This window comes from Capricornis sumatraensis, chromosome 3, assembly GCF_032405125.1.
Source record: "Capricornis sumatraensis isolate serow.1 chromosome 3, serow.2, whole genome shotgun sequence".
Lineage (NCBI taxonomy): Eukaryota > Metazoa > Chordata > Mammalia > Artiodactyla > Bovidae > Capricornis > Capricornis sumatraensis.
In genome coordinates this window covers 65,400,695-65,424,127 of record NC_091071.1, presented here as the reverse complement: position 1 = coordinate 65,424,127, position 23,433 = coordinate 65,400,695, and the positions used below count along the sequence as shown (strand labels likewise).

The following is a 23,433-nucleotide window of genomic DNA, read 5'->3' as shown; positions in this document are numbered from 1 at the left end:
TATGCTTGAGAATCTAGATGAAAACTGTAATATGTTAAGCAGAGACATGAAAAAAATTTATAAAAGATCCAAACTGAACCTCTACAGATGAAATCTACAATGTCTTAGATTTAAAAATTCACAGATGAAATGAACAGCAGTTTGGACATTACAAAACAATTAGTAAATCTGAAGATAGCAATAGAAGCCATGCAAAAGGAAACACAAAGACTAAAAAGATTTTTAAATGAACAAATCATCAGTGAGCTGTGTAACAACCTCAAGCATCTAGTATACGTATAATTGGAGTTCAGAAGAGGAGAGGAAAAAAATTTGACTCAAAAAAATAATGCACAAAAGTTTTCAAAACCTAATGAAAACCGAAAACATACAGACCCAAGAATATCAACAAATCCTAAGTACAAGAAATAATTTTACACCAAGATACAGCATAATCAACCTTCTTAAAACCAGTGACAGAAAATCTTAAAAGCAGTCAGAAAAAGATACATTAGTACAGAGAAACAAAGATAAGAATGACAGATTACTCATAAGAAAATAAGCAAGTGAGAAGACTATGAAACAGTATCTTAAAAGTTCTGAAAGAAAAACTATCAAATTAGTAAAATTATCTGTATTAGTGAAGACATCTTTTAAAAATGAAGGCAAAATGAAGACTTTTTTGAGACACACAAAACTGAAAGAATTCATCACTAAAAGAACTGTACTATAAGAAATGTTAAAAGAAATCCTTCATGCAGAAGGAAAATGACACCAGACAGAAAGCTGGATCACACAAAAGAAAGAGTACCTGAAATGGTTACCATGTGGGTAAATATATAAAACATTATTTATATCGCTTTAAAAAACAATTGATGGCTTAAAGAAAAAGTAATACAGGTTTCCCTTGCTATCCAAAAGTTCCCATGAAAGCTTTCGCAAGCCAAAATGGCATAAAGTGAAGAAGCAATTACCTTAGGACACATCTTGCTAACGGATGCACAAAATAAATTGAGACAAAGCACAGATGCTCACAGACAAAGTTCAAAGCTATGGCGGCTTGATGATGAGATGCTGAGTGTAGTTCCCAGGGAAGGAGCTTGGTGGTGCCACTCTTGCTGCTCAGGATGCACGCTGCCTCTACAACGGCTCGCTGCAAAACAAATGCTGAACGCTATTTTCGCTTTTCATCTTTTTTTGTAAAAGCGAAAACCTTCTTCCGATTCTTTCAATTAGTGGAAACAGGCACTAATGTAGGTCTTTCATAAAAGAAAAGTGGTGTAAAGTGAACTTTCAAAATGTGGAGGATATATCTGTAATTCCTTGTGAGGTTTATAACACATGTATAAGTAAAACGTATGACAACAATACCACAAAGGCCAAGGGGAAAGAAACATTAAGTATACTATAGTTTGATTCTTAATCTGTATGAGAACTGGTGTCATACCATTTGAGATGAACTATGATAAATTAATGATACATACGGCAAACTCTAAAGTACCCACAAAATAACAACAAAAAAGCACTATAGCTAATAAGGCAACAAAAAATAAATGATTAAAAGCAGTCATAAAAGATACTCAACCCACAAGAGGCAGAAAACAAGAAAGGTAGCAGAACAAATGGGACAAATAGAAAACTAGCACAATAAAAGATTTGAACTCAAACTTAAACATACCAATCATTACATTAAGTGTAAGTGGCCTGAGCATCCTCACTATAAGGCAAAGATTGTCAGAACAGATAAAAAAGCAAGACCCAACAGATGCTGCTTACAAAAAATCCATTTTAAATATAAAAACACAAATAGACTAAAGGTAAATGACAGGGAAAACTACATAAGTACGCTAACACTATTCAAAAGAAACCTAGAGCACCTGTATTAATAGCAATCAAAGTAGATTCTAGAGCAAAGAATATAAACAGGGATAAAAGTGTAATTTCATAATGACAAGGAGTCAATTCATCAAGAGAACATAATAATCCTAAACCTATGATGTATGTGCATTATAACAGAGTTTCAAAACACATTATGCAAAAACTAAAAGAAATACAAAAAGAAACAAATACACAATTATAGCTGGAGATTTCAACAGCATTCTCTCAAGCACTGACAGAATAAACAGACAAAAAATCATTAATGATATGCAATACTACCTACTTAACCAATTTGATGCAATCAACATTTACAGCCATTCTACCCAGCAGGAATAAAACATATATTCTTTCCAAGGGAACATAGAGCATATACTAAGACAAATGATAGTCTGAAACATAAAACAAATCTCAATACATTCAAGAAGATTTAATAATACAAAGTATGTTTTCTGACCACAACATAATTAAACTAGAAATAAGCAACAAAAAGACATCAGGAAAATACTCAAATATTTGAAGACTCAATAATATATAAATAATCCAAACTTTAAGAAAAATAAAGAAATTAGAAAGTATTTTTAACTGAATGAGAACAAAAAACCAACATATCAAATTTATGATATGCAACTAAAACAATACGTAGAGGAAAATTTATAGCACTAAACACCTATACTGCTAAACACCTACAAACGAGAATAAATCTAAAATCCATGAATTCAGTTTCTACCTTAAGAACCTAAAAGGAAAGAGCAAATGAAACCCAAAGTAAACAGAATAAATGAAATAATAAACATCAGAGTGGAAATTAATAAAAATATACTAGAATAATAGAGAAAAGATAATTCTTTGAGAAGACCAAACTGATAAAGAGAAAAGATAATTCTTTGAGAAGACCAAACTGATAAAGCTCTAGTCAGACTAATCAGGATAAAAAGGAAAGATACAAAATATTAACAATGAGAGAAATGACATAAATCCAGATAGTAAAGATATTCAAAGAATAATAAGGGTATATTATGAATAACTTTATGCCAATAAATTCTATAAATTAGGAGAAAAAAATTCCTCATAAGACTACCAAACTACCACAACTTACTCAGCAAGAAACAGAAACTTCAACTTGCTAAAATTTTGTTAAGAATTGTTGCATCTATAAGGATATTAGTCTGTAGTTTTTTCTTTAAAAAAGTTGAATTTTTTTTAAAAAAAAGAGAAAACCTTTCACAAAAAAAACACCAGACCTATTAGCCACCTCAACCTGTAACATTTAAATTTATTACTAAGAAATAATACCAATTCTATACAAACTTGTCCATAAAACTAAAGACAAGAAAATGCTTTCTCATACTTAGGCCAGCAATACTCTTATACCAAAACCAGACCAAAAAAATTACAAGAAAACAAATAAACAAAGAAAACCGACAAAACAAAATTACAAGAAAAAAACCAAAAAGCAAAAACAAAACAGACCAGTATCTTTAAGGAAAATTGATGTACACATTTCTAACAAAATTTTAACAAACTGAACCCAATAATATGTATAAAAATTAAAACATGACCAAGTCAAATTTACCTCAGGAAAGCACGGTAGTTTAATGTCTAAAAAATGTCAGTGTTAATGAGGTGGATGAAACTGGAGCCTATTATACAGAGTGAAGTAAGCCAGAAAGAAAAACACCAATACAGTATACTAACGCATATATATGGAATTTAGAAAGATGGTAACGATAACCCTGTACATGAGACAGCAAAGAGACACAGATGTATAGAACAGTCTTTTGGACTCTGTGGGAGAGGGAGAGGGTGGGATGATTTGGGAGAATGGCATTGAAATATGTATAATATCATATATGAAATGAATTGCCAGTCCAGGTTCGATGCATGATACTGGATGCTTGGGGCTGGTGCACTGAGACAACCCAGAGGAATGGTATGGGGAAGAAGGAGGGAGGGGGGTTCAGGATGGGGAACACATGTATACCTGTGGTGGATTCATGTTGATGTATGGCAAAACCAATACAATATTGTAAAGTAATTAACCTCCAATTAAATAAGTTTATATTAAAAAAGATATTAACATTGGAATAAAAAAAGCAATGTATTTCACCATATGACATAGTGATATTAAAAAAAAAACTAAACTAAACTAAAACCCTATAAGAGCATCTCAATAGATGTAAAAAAAAGGATTCGAAAAAATCCATCATCTATAACTGATAAAAACCTTCAGCTAACTAGGAATGGAAGGGCACTTCTCCTCAATCTGATAGAGGCTATCTATTTAAAAAAAAAAAAAAAAACCCTATAGCTTACACTGAGTTGAGTGATAAAAAAGTAAATGCTTTCCTCCTAAGATCAGCAATAAGACAAGGATGTCTGCTCTCACCACTTCTATTTAACACTGCATTGAAAAGTCTAGCTAGTGTAATAAGGCAAGAAAAAGAAAGGAATCTACATTTAAAAGGAAGAAGCAGAATTGTATTTAGTCACCAACAATCTGAAGCCTGTTTAGGATATATTATGGAATCTATATAAAAGTTATAAGAATCAGTGACTTTAGCAATATTACAGGATATAAGATCACTATACAAAAATCAATTTCTGTGTACGTTACCAGTGAACAATGGAAACAGTTAATAAAGTATTTAAACTAGGATAAAAACATGAAATAATCACATGTACATTTAATCAAAAAAGGTACAAAAGCTATAAACACTGCAAAACATTGCTAAGAGAAACTAGAGAATATCTAAATAAATGGAGAGATACATTGTATTCCTATTACAAATTAGCCAGTATCACAGATGATGACTGGAGAGTCAGGAGTAGAGGAATAACTTAGAATTTAGTTAATGATTACATTATATAAAACAGTAACAAAAATAAAGTTACACATTCAAAATTACGAATTGTAACTCCATAATCTCTGAAAACTGAAAGAGAACTGTTTGTAGGAGATATTCTAAAATTAAGAGACTACACAGAAGGCACTGAGAAGAAAGTTAGAGAATAAAATAAACAAGATGTGATGTTTGCCTTTGTAAAACAAGGCCAAATAAAAGTAAGATAGGCAGCAATGGACGTTTACATGGAGACCTTCCAAACAAAATGAGGTCTTGTTGAAACAAGCCCTGCAATACATGGATTAAAGGTCTTCAAAATGACTGTTACAAAACCTTTAAAGCATTAAAAAAATGGCTTTAGGGCAGCAATATGATAATACTATTCTAAAAGATAAGAGATTTGCGTTGTAAATAGTCACAAATCTTAAGGCTGTTACCATCTTAAAAAGGGGGGAATGATATAGAATTAAAACTAATAAATGAAATTAGATTCTAGAATAAGTTTTCGGTATTAGGAATCAAGTGCATTTTTCACATTTCATTGGCTACTGGCATTTCTTTGGCTAATGTTAGGTAGAGTCATACTTAACATTCAATCATTAGCATCAAAAAATAAACTTGAACGCAGACATTAAGTGTCATCCCTCATTATCAAATTTTCAACTTAAATAAACACGGCAAATTAAATTTTGAAAGCATTTAAGCCAGCTTAACTTTTGCTGGAGTATTTTACTTCTACATGCTTAAAATTAAAATGTCCATAAAGGAATCTGGATAAATAAAACAACAGATTTCATAAAAATATCTTAACTCCCTTGCATGTTAATAACTTTTAAAGTAACACATCTTTGTATTCATGCTGTTACGGGTAACAGTAATTAATACAAACATCAAGAGCAATCATTGTAGGAATATTGGTCATTTTTACACAGCTTGGCAAATTATCAAGTACCTGCTGGTTATTAATTTTCAAACATATGGGAGCCCTGTGGTAATACACATTAAATTGATTCTCTTTCACAAATATGGCATAATCAAAAAATGAATTATTAATCTTCTCTATAAGAAATCACTTAGTTCACTCACATTTTTGGCAATGTACAACTTAAATACAAAGTCTTTTACACAGAAACGAATTAAAAACTTTAGTAAAATATATTATGTTTACATGATCATGACATGGTAGCCTATTGAAACCCTGTTCTTACTTGTGCTATTATATAGTTTTTATTACTCTGTATAAGTTGATAAACTCTAATTTCTTTAAAAATAGTTAGATATACAAAATGTATTCTCACAAAAATAGTTCTTCCATTAAACAATTAAGAGCTTTACTTTACAAGTCATGGGTATCTCAAATCAACCAGTAACAACTGAAAGATGAATAATTTTCAATCAATTTACTCAATTTCACAAAATATACAGTTGCCCTGAGTGACATCATTATATGTTAAGTTTAAAAGTATTTTTTCAATAACCAACAATTAAAATTTATGATTTGTATTCATTTCATTTATAGTTAGCTTTCTTAATATATTTATAAATTAATAGTTTTTTAGTTTTCTAAAATCTTATGCTGTTTTCAAAGAAAAAGGAGGGGGAAAAAAATCTGTATTAGTAACATTTAGATTGCTTACTGATTTTATTAAGACTATGTAAATGCCCTGAATATCTAATATCAACTTCTGACGAGGCTCAAAGTCATAAATTATATGTAATTAGTCATGAAATATGAAATTAATCTAAATTAAAATTAAATATACTAAAATAAATAATTTATTATCATATTTAAGAATCTGACATGGGACTCTACATACAATAATGTGATCTGCTGAAGAAGAAGACTTTCATGTCCTAATCATACTCCAAAAGAAAGTTGCAGGGTAACATAATCTACTACACTCCTAAAATGGGATCTTCCCCTAGAGATCTACAGAACTGAAAAAGGAGAATCCAAAGAGATGAAATAGTAGTAAAGGCAGTATGTTAATTCAGTAAGACTTTATGTTAAATTATCTGTCAGAAAATATTGAGGCTCTATGGCTTAAAAAAAGAAAAGCTACCAAGCTCACATTAACATTAGTAGTATTACACACTACAGTACATGAATATTCTTCCTGAAATGTTAATCTGTCAAGTTTGAAAATATATATGTAGGGTTTAGCAAAAAGCATGAATACATTCCCAAAATGTTCTCTTCTATCCTCATTTTATATAAATCTGGAGCCATTCTAAAGCTGAATATAAAAAGATATGCTATACTGTTGACTACAGAATACTACAAAGTTTTATTGCCATTTAAACAAAGAAGCCATAACAGTTAAATGAGCTCAAGAAATAGGTTTCAGTATCACAAGGTGCCAGCTGTAAAGAGTTATGGCTAATTGAATATGGAACTCCTGCTTAATCAGATAACTGCTCTGCTATTTCCAAATGAAATGCCATTTCCACACTGTCTGAAAATGGCCCATTTTATTGGTAACCAGAGAAAACAATATAAACTGTAAATAACATTAAGTGCTCTGTTTACCCATTCCAGGCACTGAAGTAGCAGGGGATCCAAAACGTCTTGGTAACACATTTGATGACAGGGCTGGAGTAACAGTTCTTTCTGGGGGTCCACCAGGGGCTGAAGTGTCCTTTGGTGGTCCAGGAGAAACTGGAATTTGCGGAGGAGGGCCCTGGCTGGAGCCTGCTGGTGTTGGAGAAAGGTTTCTTTGAGCGGCAGTTCGCTGACGAATCTCTGAAAATAAGAATAAAAAGTATATATTAGGTTTAACATTTAGCATACCACCATCAGTCAATATCAAATGACTTATATTCAATAAAGCTTTGCAGCACTAGAAATCATCTACAAGGTCAAACTGCTTATAAATAAGAAATCTGTACAATGTAACACTGAAAACTGACTACAAAGTACTCCATTTCTGAACCCAAAATTCAACTACATGTATATATTTACATAAGTCTTGATCTAAGTCTACCTACTGATACTATTTTCCAAAATAAATTCAAATAAAATAAAATAAAATCACCCAATTATGCATTATATCTTTTTATAATAAATCCCTCCCAAGTTATGATAAAGAAAGTTTATCAGAATCAGTGAAAACACCAGTGAAAACTGCGGAATTGTTTTTTCAAGATAAAAAAAATGGTAATGCTAAGAAATGAGCAAATAAGTATATCTGGAATTGTCATGTAATTTATGAAGTAATTAATCTAAGTAGTCATAGAAATGCTGAAGAAAGGTACCATTTCTGTTCTTCTTTATACTACTATCTTTTGGGGTAAATGTTTTTTGGTCAATACATTCAACAGAGGAAATCTTTCACTGTGTACAAACATTACATTAGAATAACAAATTTTATCTTTTTGATGCAGAAATTACAAGAAGTCGGTAAATGAGTCAAATCCAGGCTGCTGCCTCTTTTGTAGTTTTCCACTGAAACACCATAACACAGTTCTTTACATACTGTCTATGGCTGTTTTAGAAGAGTTTGAGTAAACACACTAGAGACCATATGGCTCTCAAAGTCATTCACTATATTTACTTACTATCTGTTCCTCTACAGAAAATTTCATGATCCCCCTCTGTACTCAGTAACATAAAATTCAATTCTATCATTCCTCATTCTCACCAACACCTTACTTGAATGTTGACGGTACGATCTCAAATAAAGATGCACTTCTAACTTTGTAATTCTACATATCACCTTAAATTATTACAAATCTTGAAATGGTAAGCCAAAACTAAAGAAGTTATTAATAAATTTTAATTGGCATGATTGGTAAAACATGCAGTTTCAGAAGCAAAATACTTTAGATTTGGACTCCATTTGACAGTTAAAGATTTTCATAAACAGCTCATTGCAATCACAACTTGAGCACCAGATTTCAGTTTACTATAGCCTCCTCAACTATTAAGAACCTGGGTCCTGCGGTCAAAAAGGTTTGGTTAGAATCCCAGCTACAGCTCCATGACCCCAGATGGGTTAACTTCGTTAAGCCTCTATTTATTTGCAAAATTAAGATAATAATATCCTAACTCAGAATTGTTTTGAGAATTAAATAAGATAATGTCTTTAAGTTGACAGATCACATTTATTAAATACAAATCTCAGATGACAGTGCTTTCATACAGTTAAGTATTTTCAAATCACCATTTAGCTGTAATTACTGGGACCAACAAATTTTCCATTGGTTCTTAATTTAGTCTCTAACCTAGCCACTGCAATAATAAATTACAAGCATGTTGTCACTATATAAATGGATATGTCCTTATATTTGGCTATTTTCCTTACAGTTTATGGAAATTTTTGAATTTTACCTAGATTAATTATATCCTAATTAATTCAGCAAATTAACTGGTCACTTAATTATCTTTTACTCACAAGGAACTTCTTAAAAGATGGTTACACATTAGGAAAGCCATTAAATTCTACAAAAGGTACTGAGTTCAGTGAAATCATCTAAGGATCTGATTACTGGAATTAATTTAAAAAACAAGGCATCAATATTTTAAATCATTTCTTTAGCAGATTTTTAGGTAAAACATAACTCCAAAAGGCTTCCCTAGTGGCTCAGTTGGTAAAGAATCTGCCTGCAATGCAAGAGACCCAGGTTCCATTGCTGGGTCAGGACAATTCCCTGGAGGAGGGTATCCTTGCCTGGAGAATTCATGGACAGAGGAGCTGGGCAGGATACAGTCCATGGCATCACAAAGAGTAGGATACGACTATGCGACTTTCACTTCACTTTCAACTCAAAAATGGTATTTTTCTTCCAGATAAATGCTTACCATTTATTAGACTATCTTAAAAGTCTGTAACTTCTTGAACAAAGACTTGAGACTGCTTCCTCTGAGCATGCATTTACCCAGCGAAAATTAACTACAGCACACTTTTAACGTCACTCATATGCTACTGAAAGGTAAGGTCTATAACTAAAAGGAACACCATATCCAGCATTCCATAAAAGAGATTTGGCTTCATATTTTTTCTAAATCTAAAATTAGGCAGACAAAAGGGAAAACTGACATAAAAGAGTCAGCAAAGGGACAAAACATAGTTTCAGTATTTACAAAGGAAAAGAAGGTAACAAAGAGTTACAATGACTATGGTTGAAAACAGCTAGCAATACAATACCAAATCTATATTTGGTAAAATACTATAAAATATTCTGGTAGTCTCAATGAAAAACAGCTAAGATTTACCTACTTTAGCTATGTGCCATTTACAAATGCTTTGTATTATTAAATCTCTTAAAAAGTTTCTCACACTCAACAAAATAGTCATACTGGATATATTGAACATTTCCCACATTCAAATGTAAAATATCATCCCCTAACAACATTTACCAAGCACTCCACATAAGTCTCGTTAGGTACAAGGACTATCCCATAAAGTTACCTCTTGACTAGAGGATATCCTTATCAATGACCAATCAATAATTTAAAAAAAAATCACACTAAGTATGAGGACATTCGCTTCAGCCATGTCCGACTCTCTGAGACCGTATGGATTGTAGCCTGCTAGGCCCCACGGTCCATGGGATTCTCTAGGCAAGAATATTTGAGTGGGTTGCCATGCCCTCCTCCAGGGGACCTTCCTGAACCAGGGATTGAACCAGCATCTCTTAATGTTTCCTGCATTAGCAGGCAGGTTCTTTACCACTAGCACCACTTGGGAAGCCCAATTTTAAATTCAAAATGAATCAAATAGAATCAAAATGAGATTGAAAACTACTATTTTATGATAAACAAAAGGAAGAAAACAAAGTTTAAAGTAATGACACAGAATATGTTTTATGTTGTTAAAAACATAAATTTTGGAATAAAATTGTCTGGATTTAAATTTTAGCTCCACCCTATTTATTAGCTGTGCAGGAAGGCTTTTCCAAGTTGATGAAATCTCTCAGTTCAGTTTCCTCATAATGAGAATACTTACCTCTTACGGTTGTTATAAAGAATAAATGAGATAATCAACACAAAGAGCTTAGCCAGAGCATAAGAAAAGTACTTAATAACTATTACAAGTGGTATACATCTAAAGGTTCCAGCTTGTATAATAAATCTAAAGCTGAGCAATGTAGAATTTCTAAAGTAATTATTAAAACAAAATACAGATTTTAGTTTGCAAATTAAATGTTTTCCTAGAGTTATTTGTGAACTTGTTTAAATGTATTCTATAAAACTTAAATCTATTACTCTAGCTTGCTACTAAATACTTCTTGAGATGAATGTTCTATAATACCAATAATTATCCCTTAATTTATCAGATTTTAAATAATGAATGATTCCTTATACATACAGGTAGAAGGTTTTGTCTTTGTTTTGGTATTAAGCTGTAGTAGCAAAAACATCATACAACAGTTAGGAGGCCTATATTTTCATCCTAGCTGATACCACCATTTCCTTATGTGAACTAAAAGTCTTTTATCCACTCTGGGTTTCAAATTTCTTTAAAAGAGTGTTGGAAGAACTACAAAGACAATCCTCATATTTTCCCTAATACTGGTTAAAGGCTTTCTGAACTATCGTGTCCAGTCCTAAGCATCATACGAAGAAATTTCAATGACTAGGATTTTAGTAACCAACAGAAACGTCTTTAAGTCTATCAATGATTAGCATATGCAGATATGGACACTTAAATTCAGGAGAATGTGGTTCTTTATAAATGTGATCATGAGATGCAGTTAGGTGGAACACAGAGATATATTTTCAGGAGAGTTTCTACTTTTGAATTTACATAAATTCAGGTCTCTCTTGTTTAAATTGATATGATTCCTTTAAATAAAATAATAAAGATCATGCATCTGATATCTCCTCCTTTTACTTTCTAAATGATCTAAAGTCTGCATTCACTGTATCATCTTCTTCACATTCTACTCATACTAAGCTCCTTTAAATTCAGCTTCTGCCATGTTTTTCTATCCGATTTGTTTTCTCAATACGTCAATGGCCTTTTATTAACAAAAATGACTCCATAACCTTTTTCTTCTCATAGAGGCAAAGCTTTAAGGAAAAAAAGAAAAGAAGAAAAACTTTCCTAACAGTTCATTCTTCAACCCAATGCAATATGGTTTCTGTCCTCCTCCTTAGCTACCAAAGTATCACCTACCACTCAAAGTACTATTGCTTTGGTTACCAACTTATCATCATTACTGTTATTATACATGGTGGCAATGGTTTTGTCACTAAGTCGTGTCCAACTCTTGTGATCCCACTGACTACAGTCTGCCAGGCTCCTCTGTCCATGGGATTTTCGTTATTATATATACATTTGATCAAATCCCTACTATTTGCTAGGAACTATATGAGGTATTTTACTTGCATTTACTAATTTCATACAGTACTCAGGCCAACTTTTTGTGATAACTCCTATCCTGTTTTCAAAAGAAACCAAAGCTCAGAAGTCAAGTACCTTCCCAAAAGTCTTACAATATAATAAGAGATGGAGCCAGGATTCAAATCCAAGGTTTTATGACAGATACCCTCACTCTGTTATATATCCTGTTAGATTCAATGGACTCATTTCTCTTCTATCCACTTGACCCTTTGTAGAATATGGCAGAGAGTATCATTCCTACTTATGCTTCAACTTTCTAGATGTCAATTTAGTTCTACTTTTAATTCTGATCATTTTTTTTCCTGGGATGCTCTTTCTCCATCTACCCTTAAATGCTAATGTTCTTGCAGGTTTTCTTACTCCATTTTCTCTCCCTGGAGAGAAAATTTCACTTGATCGCATAGTTTCAATAAATACCACTTATACTTCCCAATGACTCCTAATCTGTATCTATAAACTCAACTTTTCTCTAAGCTCCACTTGAAATAATTAGCTATCTATACGTTATATCACCTGGATTTAACTCCCACTCAACAGATACAAAAGCAAATTTATTATCTTTGACACAAATCTACTTCAATTCTTAATGTTCCTTATCTTGCTTAAAATACTAACATCTAAACAGCTGCCCAAGCCAAAAACCTTTACTCCTCCTTCCACTCCACACTTTTCAAATCTAATCACCATTAAGTCGTGTCAATCTACTCTTAAGTCTGAATTCTCTCTTACATCTCTTCCAACATTGTTGCAATAATTTATCTAGTGCAGGCCCTTATCTTTTACCTATATTAGCTGGTATTCTAATTCATCTCCATGTGTTCAGCCTGGCATTCTGGAATCCATTATTCATGTTACCAAAAAACCAAAAACAAACAAAAAGGCTGTTGTTTCTAAAACACAAAGCCTCCAGTGGGTTTCCATGTTGCATATAAAATAAAGTCCCAAGCTCTGTAATGTTGCATACAAAATCTTTCATAATTATCCCTTTGTTGCTGCTGTTATTCAGTCCCTAAGTTGTGTCTGACTCTTTGTGATCCCATGGACTGCAGCATGCCAGGCTTCCCTATCCTTCACCATCTCCTGGAGTTTGCTCAAACTCATGTCCATTAAGTTAGTGATGCCATCCAACCATTTCATCCTCTGTCATCCCATTCTCCTCCTGCCTTCAATCTTTCCCAGCATCAGGGTCTTTCCAATGAGTCAGCTCTTCTCATCAGGTGGCCAAAGTACTGGAGCTTCAGCTTCAGTATCAGTCCTTCCAATGAATACTCAGGGTTGACTTCCTTTAGGATTGACTGGCTTGATCTCCCTGCAGTCCAAGGGACTTTCAAAAGAGTCTTCTCCAACACCACATTCAAAAGCATCAATTGTACGGTAGCTTGTACAACCTGTTTTTATTCCAATTCCAAAGAAGGGCAATGCCAAAGAATGTTCAAGCTACTGCACAACTGCACTCCTTTCACATGCTAGCAAGGTAATACTCAAAATCCTTCAAGCTAGACTTCAACAGTACATGAACTTAGAACTTTCAGATGTACCAGCTAGATTTAGAAAAGGCAGAAGAACCAGAGACCAAATTGCTAACATCCATTAGATCATAGAGAAAGCAAGGGAATTCCAGAAAAACATCTACTTCTGCCTCATTAACTATGCTAAAGCCTTTGTGTTGATAACAGCAAACTGGAAAATTCTGAAAGAGATGGGAATTCCAGACCACCCTACCTGCCTCCTGAGAAACCTCTATGCAGGTCAAGAAGCAACTGGACATGGAACAATGGACTGGTTCAAAATCAGGAAAGGAGTATGTCAAGGCTGTATATTGTCACCCTGCTTATTTAACTTACATACAGAGTGAAAGTGAAAGTGTTAGTTGCTCAGTTCAGTTCAGTTGCTCAGTCGTGTCCGACTCTTTGCGACCCCATGAATCGCAGCACACCAGGCCTCCCTGTCCATCACCAACTCCCAGAGTTCACTCAGACTCATATCCATCAAGTCTGTGATTCCATCCAGCCATCTCATCCTCTGTCATCCCCTTCTCCTCCTGTCCCCAATCCCTCCCATCATCAGAGTCTTTCCCAATGAGTCAACTCTTCGTATCAGGTGGCCAAAGTCCTGGAGTTTCAACTTTAGCATCATTCCTTCCAAAGAACACCCAGAGCTGATCTCCTTTAGAATGGACTGGTTGGATCTCCTTGCAGTCCAAGGGACTCTCAAGTTGCTCAGTCATGTCCTATTTGTTGCCTGCTACATTGAGAATTTCAGCCTAATTTCAGGAGACCATACAAAAAAGCTTTATTTTTCAAACATTTTCAAATGTTATTTTCTAATAGTACATATGACATGTCAACATTTAGTTGAGTTCACTTTTTTGTTGCTCTGCTTTTTTAAGAACTATAAAGCAAAATATACTTTCAGTTGATCTAAACATTTACTTTTCTTCATCACCTTGATAATTTATTTCTAGTTCTCTCTTATCTCTCAATGTTAAACAACCTGCACCTTGCGGTTTGTCAAGGTCTCATTTGGTTAGTCACATTTTTTATAACATTCAAACAAAATTTATGAGTTCTTTTAAAAAAAAGTTTCCTTTTATTTCCTTTAACAACACATTTATTAAGCAACCACAATGAGTAAGGCACTTCAGAATGGGATTCAGAGTTGCGTATAAAAGTGGCAAGCAAAGATAACACAAAATTACAAATTACAATAACTCAAGGTAAATGCCACCAAAAAAAGAACTAATAAGGTACTACGGAGGGTTCAGGAAGGAGGATATTAAACTCAGGAATGGGCTGAAGAAAGGTTTTGTGGTAATGGTGGCATTTAAGATAAACGCTGAAAGATGAATGGGGGTAGAAATGCCTTTTGGAGAAGGAAATGGCAACCCATTCCAGTGTTCTTGCCTGGAGAATCCCAGGGACGACAGAGCCTGGTGGGCTGCTGACTATGGGGTCACACAGAGTCGGACACGACTGAAGTGACTTAGCAGCAGCAGCAGCAGAAATGCCTTTGTTACCTGTATTAAGGTATATGTGGCATTTTTAAAATAAAAGTTCAAAATTATTTGAGTTGCCTCCATTAAAATGGAAGAAAGAGAATGTCTATGTCTCCTCCCTTGAATCTGTACTACTGCTGTTTGACCAAGAGAATATAAGTTCTAGTTTTCAAAACTACTTTTCTGTCTCTTGGGCAGCTTGCTCTTAGAATCCAGCCACCATATTAGGAAAGTCCAAGTGGCTCCACTAAAGAGATCCATGCGGAGAGGAACCAACGGCCAGCACCAACTTGTCAGTCATGTGAGTAGGCCATCCTGGTAGTAGTTCCTCCATCCCCAGTCAGGTAGTTCCAAACCCATGTTGGGTAGAGACGAGATATTTCTACAAACTCTGCCAAAACTGTAAATTCATGAGCAAAACAAATGAATGTTGTTTTCCATTCAGTCCAGTCACTCAGTCGTCTCTGATTCTTTGCGACCCTATGAACCGCAGTACACCAGGCCTCCCTGTCCATCACCAACTCCTGGAGTTCACCCAAACCCATGTCCATTGTGTAAGCCACTAAGTTGTGGAGTGGTTTGTAATACAATAAATAAAAGCACAGCTATAACATGTAAGAACGCCCAAAAAAGTGAATTTGCTATTTTATGTCTTCCCAGATTTTCTTAATCAAATGCACATCCCCTGAAACATCAAAATATGAAATATCATTATGTTTACTTACAAAAGCAAAAAAGATTAATGATTTCTACTTTAATCTTCCATATATGCCATGGAACACAAGTGAGTAAACTATAAAAACCTACTTAAATAAGTTGTAATCCATTTGCCAGAACCATTAAATTTTTTTTCAAAACTTCTTGATTTCAAACTTAGCTGTGGCACAATTTTGACTTTTGACTGACCTTCCTTTTATTAACTTCACTAGTAGAGATGCAGGGTTATATATAAAGGTAAAAGAGAATGTATGAGTGCCTTCCTTTTAAAACAAATATAAGAGGATCTGTTAAGGGTTTATTTTCAGCTATCAGATGACATCCTCCAAAAATCTTATCAGCCTTCCTACTTCAGTCATTCACTGTTATGGTCATAACCTAGTTCTAGAACCTTGCCATTAAAGATAACTGAACTCCACTCAAGTTCAAGCACCCCACTCTCAAATCACACTTACATTTCCTACTTCCTTCCTCTATGACTCTTTCAATTCCAAGGGGATCTCAGTTCAGTTCAGTTCAGTTCAGTCGCTCAGTCGTGACAGACGCTTTTCGACCCCATGGACTGCAGCACACCAGGCTTCCCCGTCCATCACCAATTCCTGGAGTTTACTCAAACTCATCATTGAGTCTGTGATGCCATACAATCATCTCCACCTCTGTCATCCCCTTCTCCTCCCACCTTCAGTCTTTCCAAGCATCAGGGTCTTTTCAAATGAGTCAGTTCTTCGCATCAGGTGGCCGAAGTATTGGAGTTTCAGCTTCAGCATCAGTCCTTCCAGCGAATATTCAGGACTGATTTTTTAGGATTGATTGGTTAGATCTCCTTGCAGTCCAACAGACTCTCAAGAGTCTTCTCAAACACCAGTTCAAAAGCATCAATTCTTCAGTGCTCAGCTTTCTTTATAGTCCAACTCTCACATCCATACATGACTACTGGAAAAACCAAAACCTTGACAAGATGGACCTTTGTTGGCACAGTGATTTCTCTGCTTTTTAATATGCTGTCTAGGTTGGTCATAACTTTTCTTCCAAGGAGCAAGAGTCTTTTAATTTTATGGTTGCAGTCACAATCTGCAGTGATTTTGGAGCCCAAGAAAATAAAGTCAGCCATTGTTTCCACTGTTTCTCCATGAAAGTGCCATGAAGTGATGGAACCGGATGCCATGATCTTAGTTTTCTAAATGTTGAGCTTTACGACAACTTTTTCACTCTCCTTTTTCACTTTCAAGAGGCTCTTTAGTTCTTCTTTGCTTTCTGCCATAAGGGTGGTGTCATCTGCATAGCTGAGATTATTTATATTCCTCCCGGGCAATCTTGATTCCAGCTTGTGCTTCCTCCAGCCCAGCGTTTCTCATGATGTACTCTGCATAGAAGCTAAATAAGCAGGGTGACAATATACAGCCTTGACATACTTCCTTTCCCAATTTGGAATCAGTCTGTTGTTCCATGTCTTGTTCTAACTGTTGCTTCCTGACCTGCATACAGATTTCTCAGGAAGCAGATCAGGTGGTCTGGTGTTCCCATCTCTTCCAGAATAAGGGGATCTATAATCCATTAATCATTAAAGAGGTCAGCAAACTTTTTTTTGGTAAAAGATCATATAGTAAATATTTAAGATTTTGTAGATCACATATGTATTTCTGTTGCATATTCTTAATTCTGCATTTTGGGGGTTTTTTTGGAACACTTTTTTTTTTTTTTTTTTTTTTTGGTGTATGGCATGGGGATCTTAGTTCCTTTCCTCAACCAGGGATTAAACCCACGCACCCTGCATTGGGAGCACAGAGTCTTAACCACTCAATGGCCAGGGAAGTCCCTTGGAACACTTTAAAATATGTAACTCTAAGAGGGAGAGGGTGGGATGATTTGGGAGAATGGCATTGTAACATGTATACTATCATGTAAGAATCGAATCGCCCGCCAGTCTATGTCCGACGCAGGATACAGCATGCTTGGGGCTGGTGCACGGGGATGACCCAGAGAGACGTTATGGGGAGGGAGGTGGGTGGGGAGTTCATGTTTGGGAACGCATGTACACCCGTGGTTGATTCATGTCAATGTATGGCAAAAATAAAAAATAAAAATAAATAAAAATAAAAAATAAAATAAAATATGTAACTCTAAGCTCAAGCACCACAGAAAACAGACTTTGGCCCAGATTTGCAGACTGAAGACTGCAAATCCCTGTATTATTAATAATACTACCAATACCTTTTGACTGTCCATCATCCCCTGTTGTATCATTTCCTTTATGATCATCTCAGATTCAACAATACATCACTATAATTACCTCCTTGCAAACAACTTCATCTCCTTGCCCTTTGATAATCCATTCCACTAAACCCCAACCCTACTCAAAATCAACTCTCTGCCTACTCCAAGCCTGCACTCACACAGCTAAAATCAACTGGAAAACATTCAGACAACTATGCTTTAAATACGGACATAAATGCCCCCTAGTATTCCTACATTCTGAAGATTATTTTATTCCTTCTCTTCAGGTCCCTCAACAACATTTTCCTCATCCTCACTCTCATTAAGAAAATAAACACAATCAGAAAACAATTCAAATCACCTACCTATAATTGCCTAAGTTCTCTGTCTGCCTTCCTAATACAGATGACGTGAGCACACTCCTATCAAGAGCCAACTCCACACTTGTACACTAAATCCCATTCCTTCTTGTCTCCTCATGGATGGTTCTCCAACTGTCGCACTCTCTCCATCAATCATCTATGTCTTCTAGGCCATTCCCAGTAGCACATAAACATGCTATCATTTCTTTCACACATCATGTTCACCCATACATATACATATATACAAAATGCTCCAGCTACCCATGTTTTTCAAGTCTCTTTATTCAAAAGAATTGTCTCTTCTCATTGTTTACAACTTCTCTACTCCCTTTCTTAAATCTACTCTAATGAATCCATTCCTCCACCAAAACTATTCTTTTCAAGGTCACCAAGTTCCTCAAAATTGCTAAACTCAATGGCTAATTCTAGACCCTCAACTTATTTGGCAGTGGTATTTATCACAAATGATCACTACCTAGAAACTCTTCAATTAGTGTTTAGGACACCACATACTTTTGGGTTTCCTATCTCACTGACCATTTCTCAGTTTCTTTTTCTGGTTCTTCTTCATTACTCCAAATATCTTAATGTTAGAGTACCCAAGGGTGACCTTGGTCCCTTCTCTTCTTTCTCCACATTTACATCCTTGATAACCTCATCTAGTTTCATGATTTTAATACAATCCACAAACTGATGACACCCAAATTTGTACCTCTAATACAGATAATTCCTGTTTGCCAGACTTGTATTCAACTACTTCCTTAGAATCCCCACTTGGACATCTGTCTAACAGGCATCTCAAAGATACATATCCAAAATCAAACCCTGTTCTTCATCACCTCATCTGAACTCCCATTCAAAAAGTGCTTCTTTTGTAATTTCTACCATCTCAGTGGGGCTTCCCTTGTAGCTCAGTTGGTAAAGAATCTGCCTGCAGTGCAGGAGACCTGGGTTCGATCCCTGGGTCAGGAAGATCCCCTGGAGAAGGAAATGGCAACCCACTCCAGTATCCTTGCCTAGAAAATCTCATGGACAGAGGAGCCTGATGGGCTGCAGTCCATGGGGCTGCAAAGAGTCAGACATGAATGAGCAGCTAACACACAAACATACAAACACACGTGAAAGAGGTCAGGGGATGAGTCATGGCAGATATCTGAGGGAAGTTACATTCCAGACAGAGGGATCATTACAAAAATTGAATACAAAGCATGCCTGGATTACTCTAGAAATACCGTGGAGGCCAATATGGCTGGGACTGGGTTGAACAATTGGGAGAACAGTAAAAGAGGCAATAAAAGAGGCAGCAAAGGATCGTATCATGTGGGATCTTGTAGAATGCAGACCATTGTAAGAACTTCAGTTTTTAAAAAAGTTTTTTTTGTCTTGTTTTGAGCTGAGGATTGACATGATTTTAAATTATATTTTAAAAGAAAGGTGACTGTGTTAGGGCTGCAAAGGAAATAGAAGTGGAGTTGTAGTTACCTAAGGAAAGCACTGGTGAGACCTGAACCTTTTAGTAATATAGAAGTGGTTTAAGATTCTGCATATATTTTAAAGTTGGAACCCCAAAGAGCTCCTGATGGACTGGGTATGGTTGGGGTCAGAGACAGAGAAGTCACAGATAACATCCAGGATTTTGGCCTGAGTAACTGGCAAGGTATTTACTGAGATGGTAAGTAAGTAAGTTAAGTGTTAGTTGCGCAGTCGTGCCCAACTCTTTGCGACCCCATGGACTGCAGCCCACCAGGCTCCTCTGTAGTCCGCCAGGCTTCTCTGTCCATGGGATTCTCTAGGCAATAATACCAGAAGTTTTAGCTTGCCAGTTCCTTCTCCAGGGCATCTTTCTGACCCAGGGATTAAACCCAGGTCTCCCACATTGCTGGCATATTCTTTACCATCTGAGCCACTAGGGAAACCCTCTTTCATAACTTTGATCAAATGTTACCTCCTCAATGTGGCATTCCCTGACAGCCCAATGTAACATTAAAACCCCATTCTCACTCAAGACACTACCTATGCATTATCCTTTTATCATTCTCCTCCAACATTATACAAATAAATTGATAAATAAAATTGTCTACCCCCACCAAATGCACAAAAGGTGATTTTTTTCTTACTATCTTTTGTTCACTACTATGAACTCAGGGCCTAAAACAATGCCTGGCAGTACATACTCACTAAACATTTATTTTAAAACAAAACAAATTTTTAAAAAAATCAGATTAGCACATACAAGTCAAATTTATTCCCCTATACCAATTAAAACCTTAAAAAGAAATTTAATTTTTCACTAGCCCCAAATATCTATATTAATTTATCCTAAAGAAGCTACTCAGGAATCCACACTATGGCAAATTCAGTTTTTCACTAAATCCAAACTTCATTACTTTTTAATCCAGTAAGGATATAAAATTCTTCCATTTCTCAGTCCATTATTTCTATAGAACTAAAATAAATGCTGCACATCTAGTAACCATATCACTCTATTTAATACATATATGTATATATACACACGGGCTTCCCAGGTGGCACAGTTGTAAAGAATCCGCCTGCCAATGCAGGAGATGCAAGAGATATGGGTTCAATCCCTGGGTTGAGAGGATCCCTTGGAGTAGAAAATGGCAACCCACTCCAGTATTCTTGCCTGGAAATTTTCATGGACAGAGGAGCCTAGTGGGTTACAGTCAATGAGCTCACAGAGAGCTGAGCAGCTGAGCACACACACATATATAAACATATACCTATTTTTTTGTCATTTATATTGGATTGGCCAACATGTTCATTTCCATGAGATATAATGGAAGTTTTTGGCCAACTCAATAACTTCATATCAAATGACAATACTGATTTTCTAACATTAAGTGTTCACTGATTAAAATTCCTTATAAAAAAACGGTCAGGGTCAAACAGTTAAGATTATCAAAACCAAAGAAAAGTCCGAGAAACTGGCACAGCCAAATGAAACCTAATAAACATAGCAACTAAATATAATGTGATATCCTGGGTGAGATCCTGGAACAGAGAAAGAACATTAGGGAAAAACTAAGGAAATTATTATAAACCATGGACTTTAGGTTAATAATAGTGAATTATTGGTTCATCAATTTTGTTACTGGTCCGTCAATTTTAACAAATGTACTACATTAATGTAAGACATTAATAATAAGGAGAAGGCAGTGCAAAGGTATATGGGAACTCTTTACCAAGCTATTGCTTTGTAAATTTTCTGTAAATCTAAAACTGTTCAAAAAGATTTGACCTACTAAAAAGGGGGAAGAGGGCCTATATCAAGAGTACAGAGTAGGACAGAATGAGCATGCGCTCACCTCCTCCCACAGGCACACCAAAATTACAACTACTTAGAGAGTAACCATCTCTGAGAATGACCAAAAGACAAGAAGAGAAGATTTTCCATAACTAAGATATAAAGAAGCCACAAAAAAGCAGGTAGGAGGGGCAGAGACATAGTCTATTCAGGACCTACCCCACCACCCCAGTGTGGCAACCCACAATGGGGAGGAAAATCACAACTATAGAGGTCCTCCCCAGGGACTGAGAAGTCCAATCCGCACATTGGGCTCCCCAGCCCATGAGTCCTGTACCATGATAAGACCCCAAAATGTCTGACTTTGAAAACCAACAGGGCTCACATTTGGGAGAGCCAGAAGGGTGTAGGAAACTGAGACATAGCTCTTTAAAGGTGCAGGAAAAAACACACACAATCCTAAATTAAGCACAAGACAGCAGTGTGAAAGATGCCAGGATCAGACGTATCTGCTGATCTTAAGAAACATTCTGCTGGGACTCCCCCTGAGTACTGAGATGTTGTCAGCAGCCACTTTTGTGATGTCATATTACCTTGATGACACTAGAAGTGGCAGGTGCCATTTTGGAATCCTCTCAAGCTTATTAACACCAGGGGCCTACCTTACCTACCAGTGTGCTAACAGAAATTGCATGGCAGCAGGCCTCAGAGCCAGATGTGAAGAGCCTGTACTGTCCACCAATGTACCCCTAGTAATAACATGAAGCAGGTCATCTCAGCTACCTGGGCCCAGGGACCAGCTCCACATACCAGCAAACCCATATCAGCTGGTCCTGCAACAATAGAAAGGTGCACATAGTCCACAAAAGGTACACCGCTGAAGCATCTGCTGATGGATAGAAGAAAGCATGCACCTAGACACCTCCTACATAAGACCACTTCTCCAAGATCAAGAAATGTAATGGGCCCACCTAACACAAAGAAACAAATACAGAGAATTAGGCCAAATGAGAATGATCCAAATGAAAGAACAAGATACTCTCAGAAAAATGACTAACTGAAATGGAAATAAACCATCTGATAAAGAACTGAAGGTAATAATTATAAAGATGCTCACCAAACTCAGATAAGAATGGATGCCCACAATGAGAGCTTCACAGAGACAGAAAATATGCTTAAAAATCAGAGCTGAAGTTCAATAACCCAAATGGAAAACATACTAGAGGGAATCAATGGGAGATAAGATGATACAGAAGAACAGACTGGTTATCTGAAAGACACAGAAGTGGAAACCACCCATGCTGAACAGAAAAAAAGATAAACAACTCAGAAAAATGAGAATAGTTTAAGGCAGGGGTCTCAAAGCTTTGGGATCTAATGTCTGATGTGAGGTGGAGTTGATGTAATAATAAAAGAAAGAAAGTGTACAGTAAGTGTAATGTGCTTGAATCATCCTGAAACCACCTCTCCTCCCCAGTCCGTGAAAAAATTGTCTTCTGCACCGATCCCAGGGGCCAGAAACACTGGGGACCACTGGTAAGGCATCTGGGGGACAACATCAAGTAAGTGCACTAGCATTCACATTACAGGAATTCCAGAAGGAAGAGAGACAGACAAAAGGCTAGAGAAGTTATTTGAAGAAATAACGGCCTAAAACTTCCCCAGTGTGAGGAAGGAAACAAACATCCAGGTCCTAGAAGAACAGACAGTTCCAAAGAAGATAAACCAATGAAGTCCACACCAAGACACATTATATTTAAAATGTCAAAAGATAAAGAGAAAATCTTAAAAGCAACAGGAGAAAAACAACTAGTTACCCATAAGACTATCA

General features: G+C 35.7%; 1 protein-coding gene across 1 annotated transcript in view; it reads right to left on the bottom strand.

Annotated features, from left to right (window-relative positions):
* The window catches only part of LNPK (lunapark, ER junction formation factor), a 93,508-nt gene that overhangs the window by 15,900 nt on the left and 54,175 nt on the right, over positions 1 to 23,433 (bottom strand). Inside the window, exon 9 of the mRNA XM_068967968.1 lies at positions 7,231 to 7,443. Coding sequence (XP_068824069.1) covers positions 7,231 to 7,443 — 213 coding nt within the window. The remainder of the gene's footprint in view (positions 1 to 7,230; positions 7,444 to 23,433) is intronic.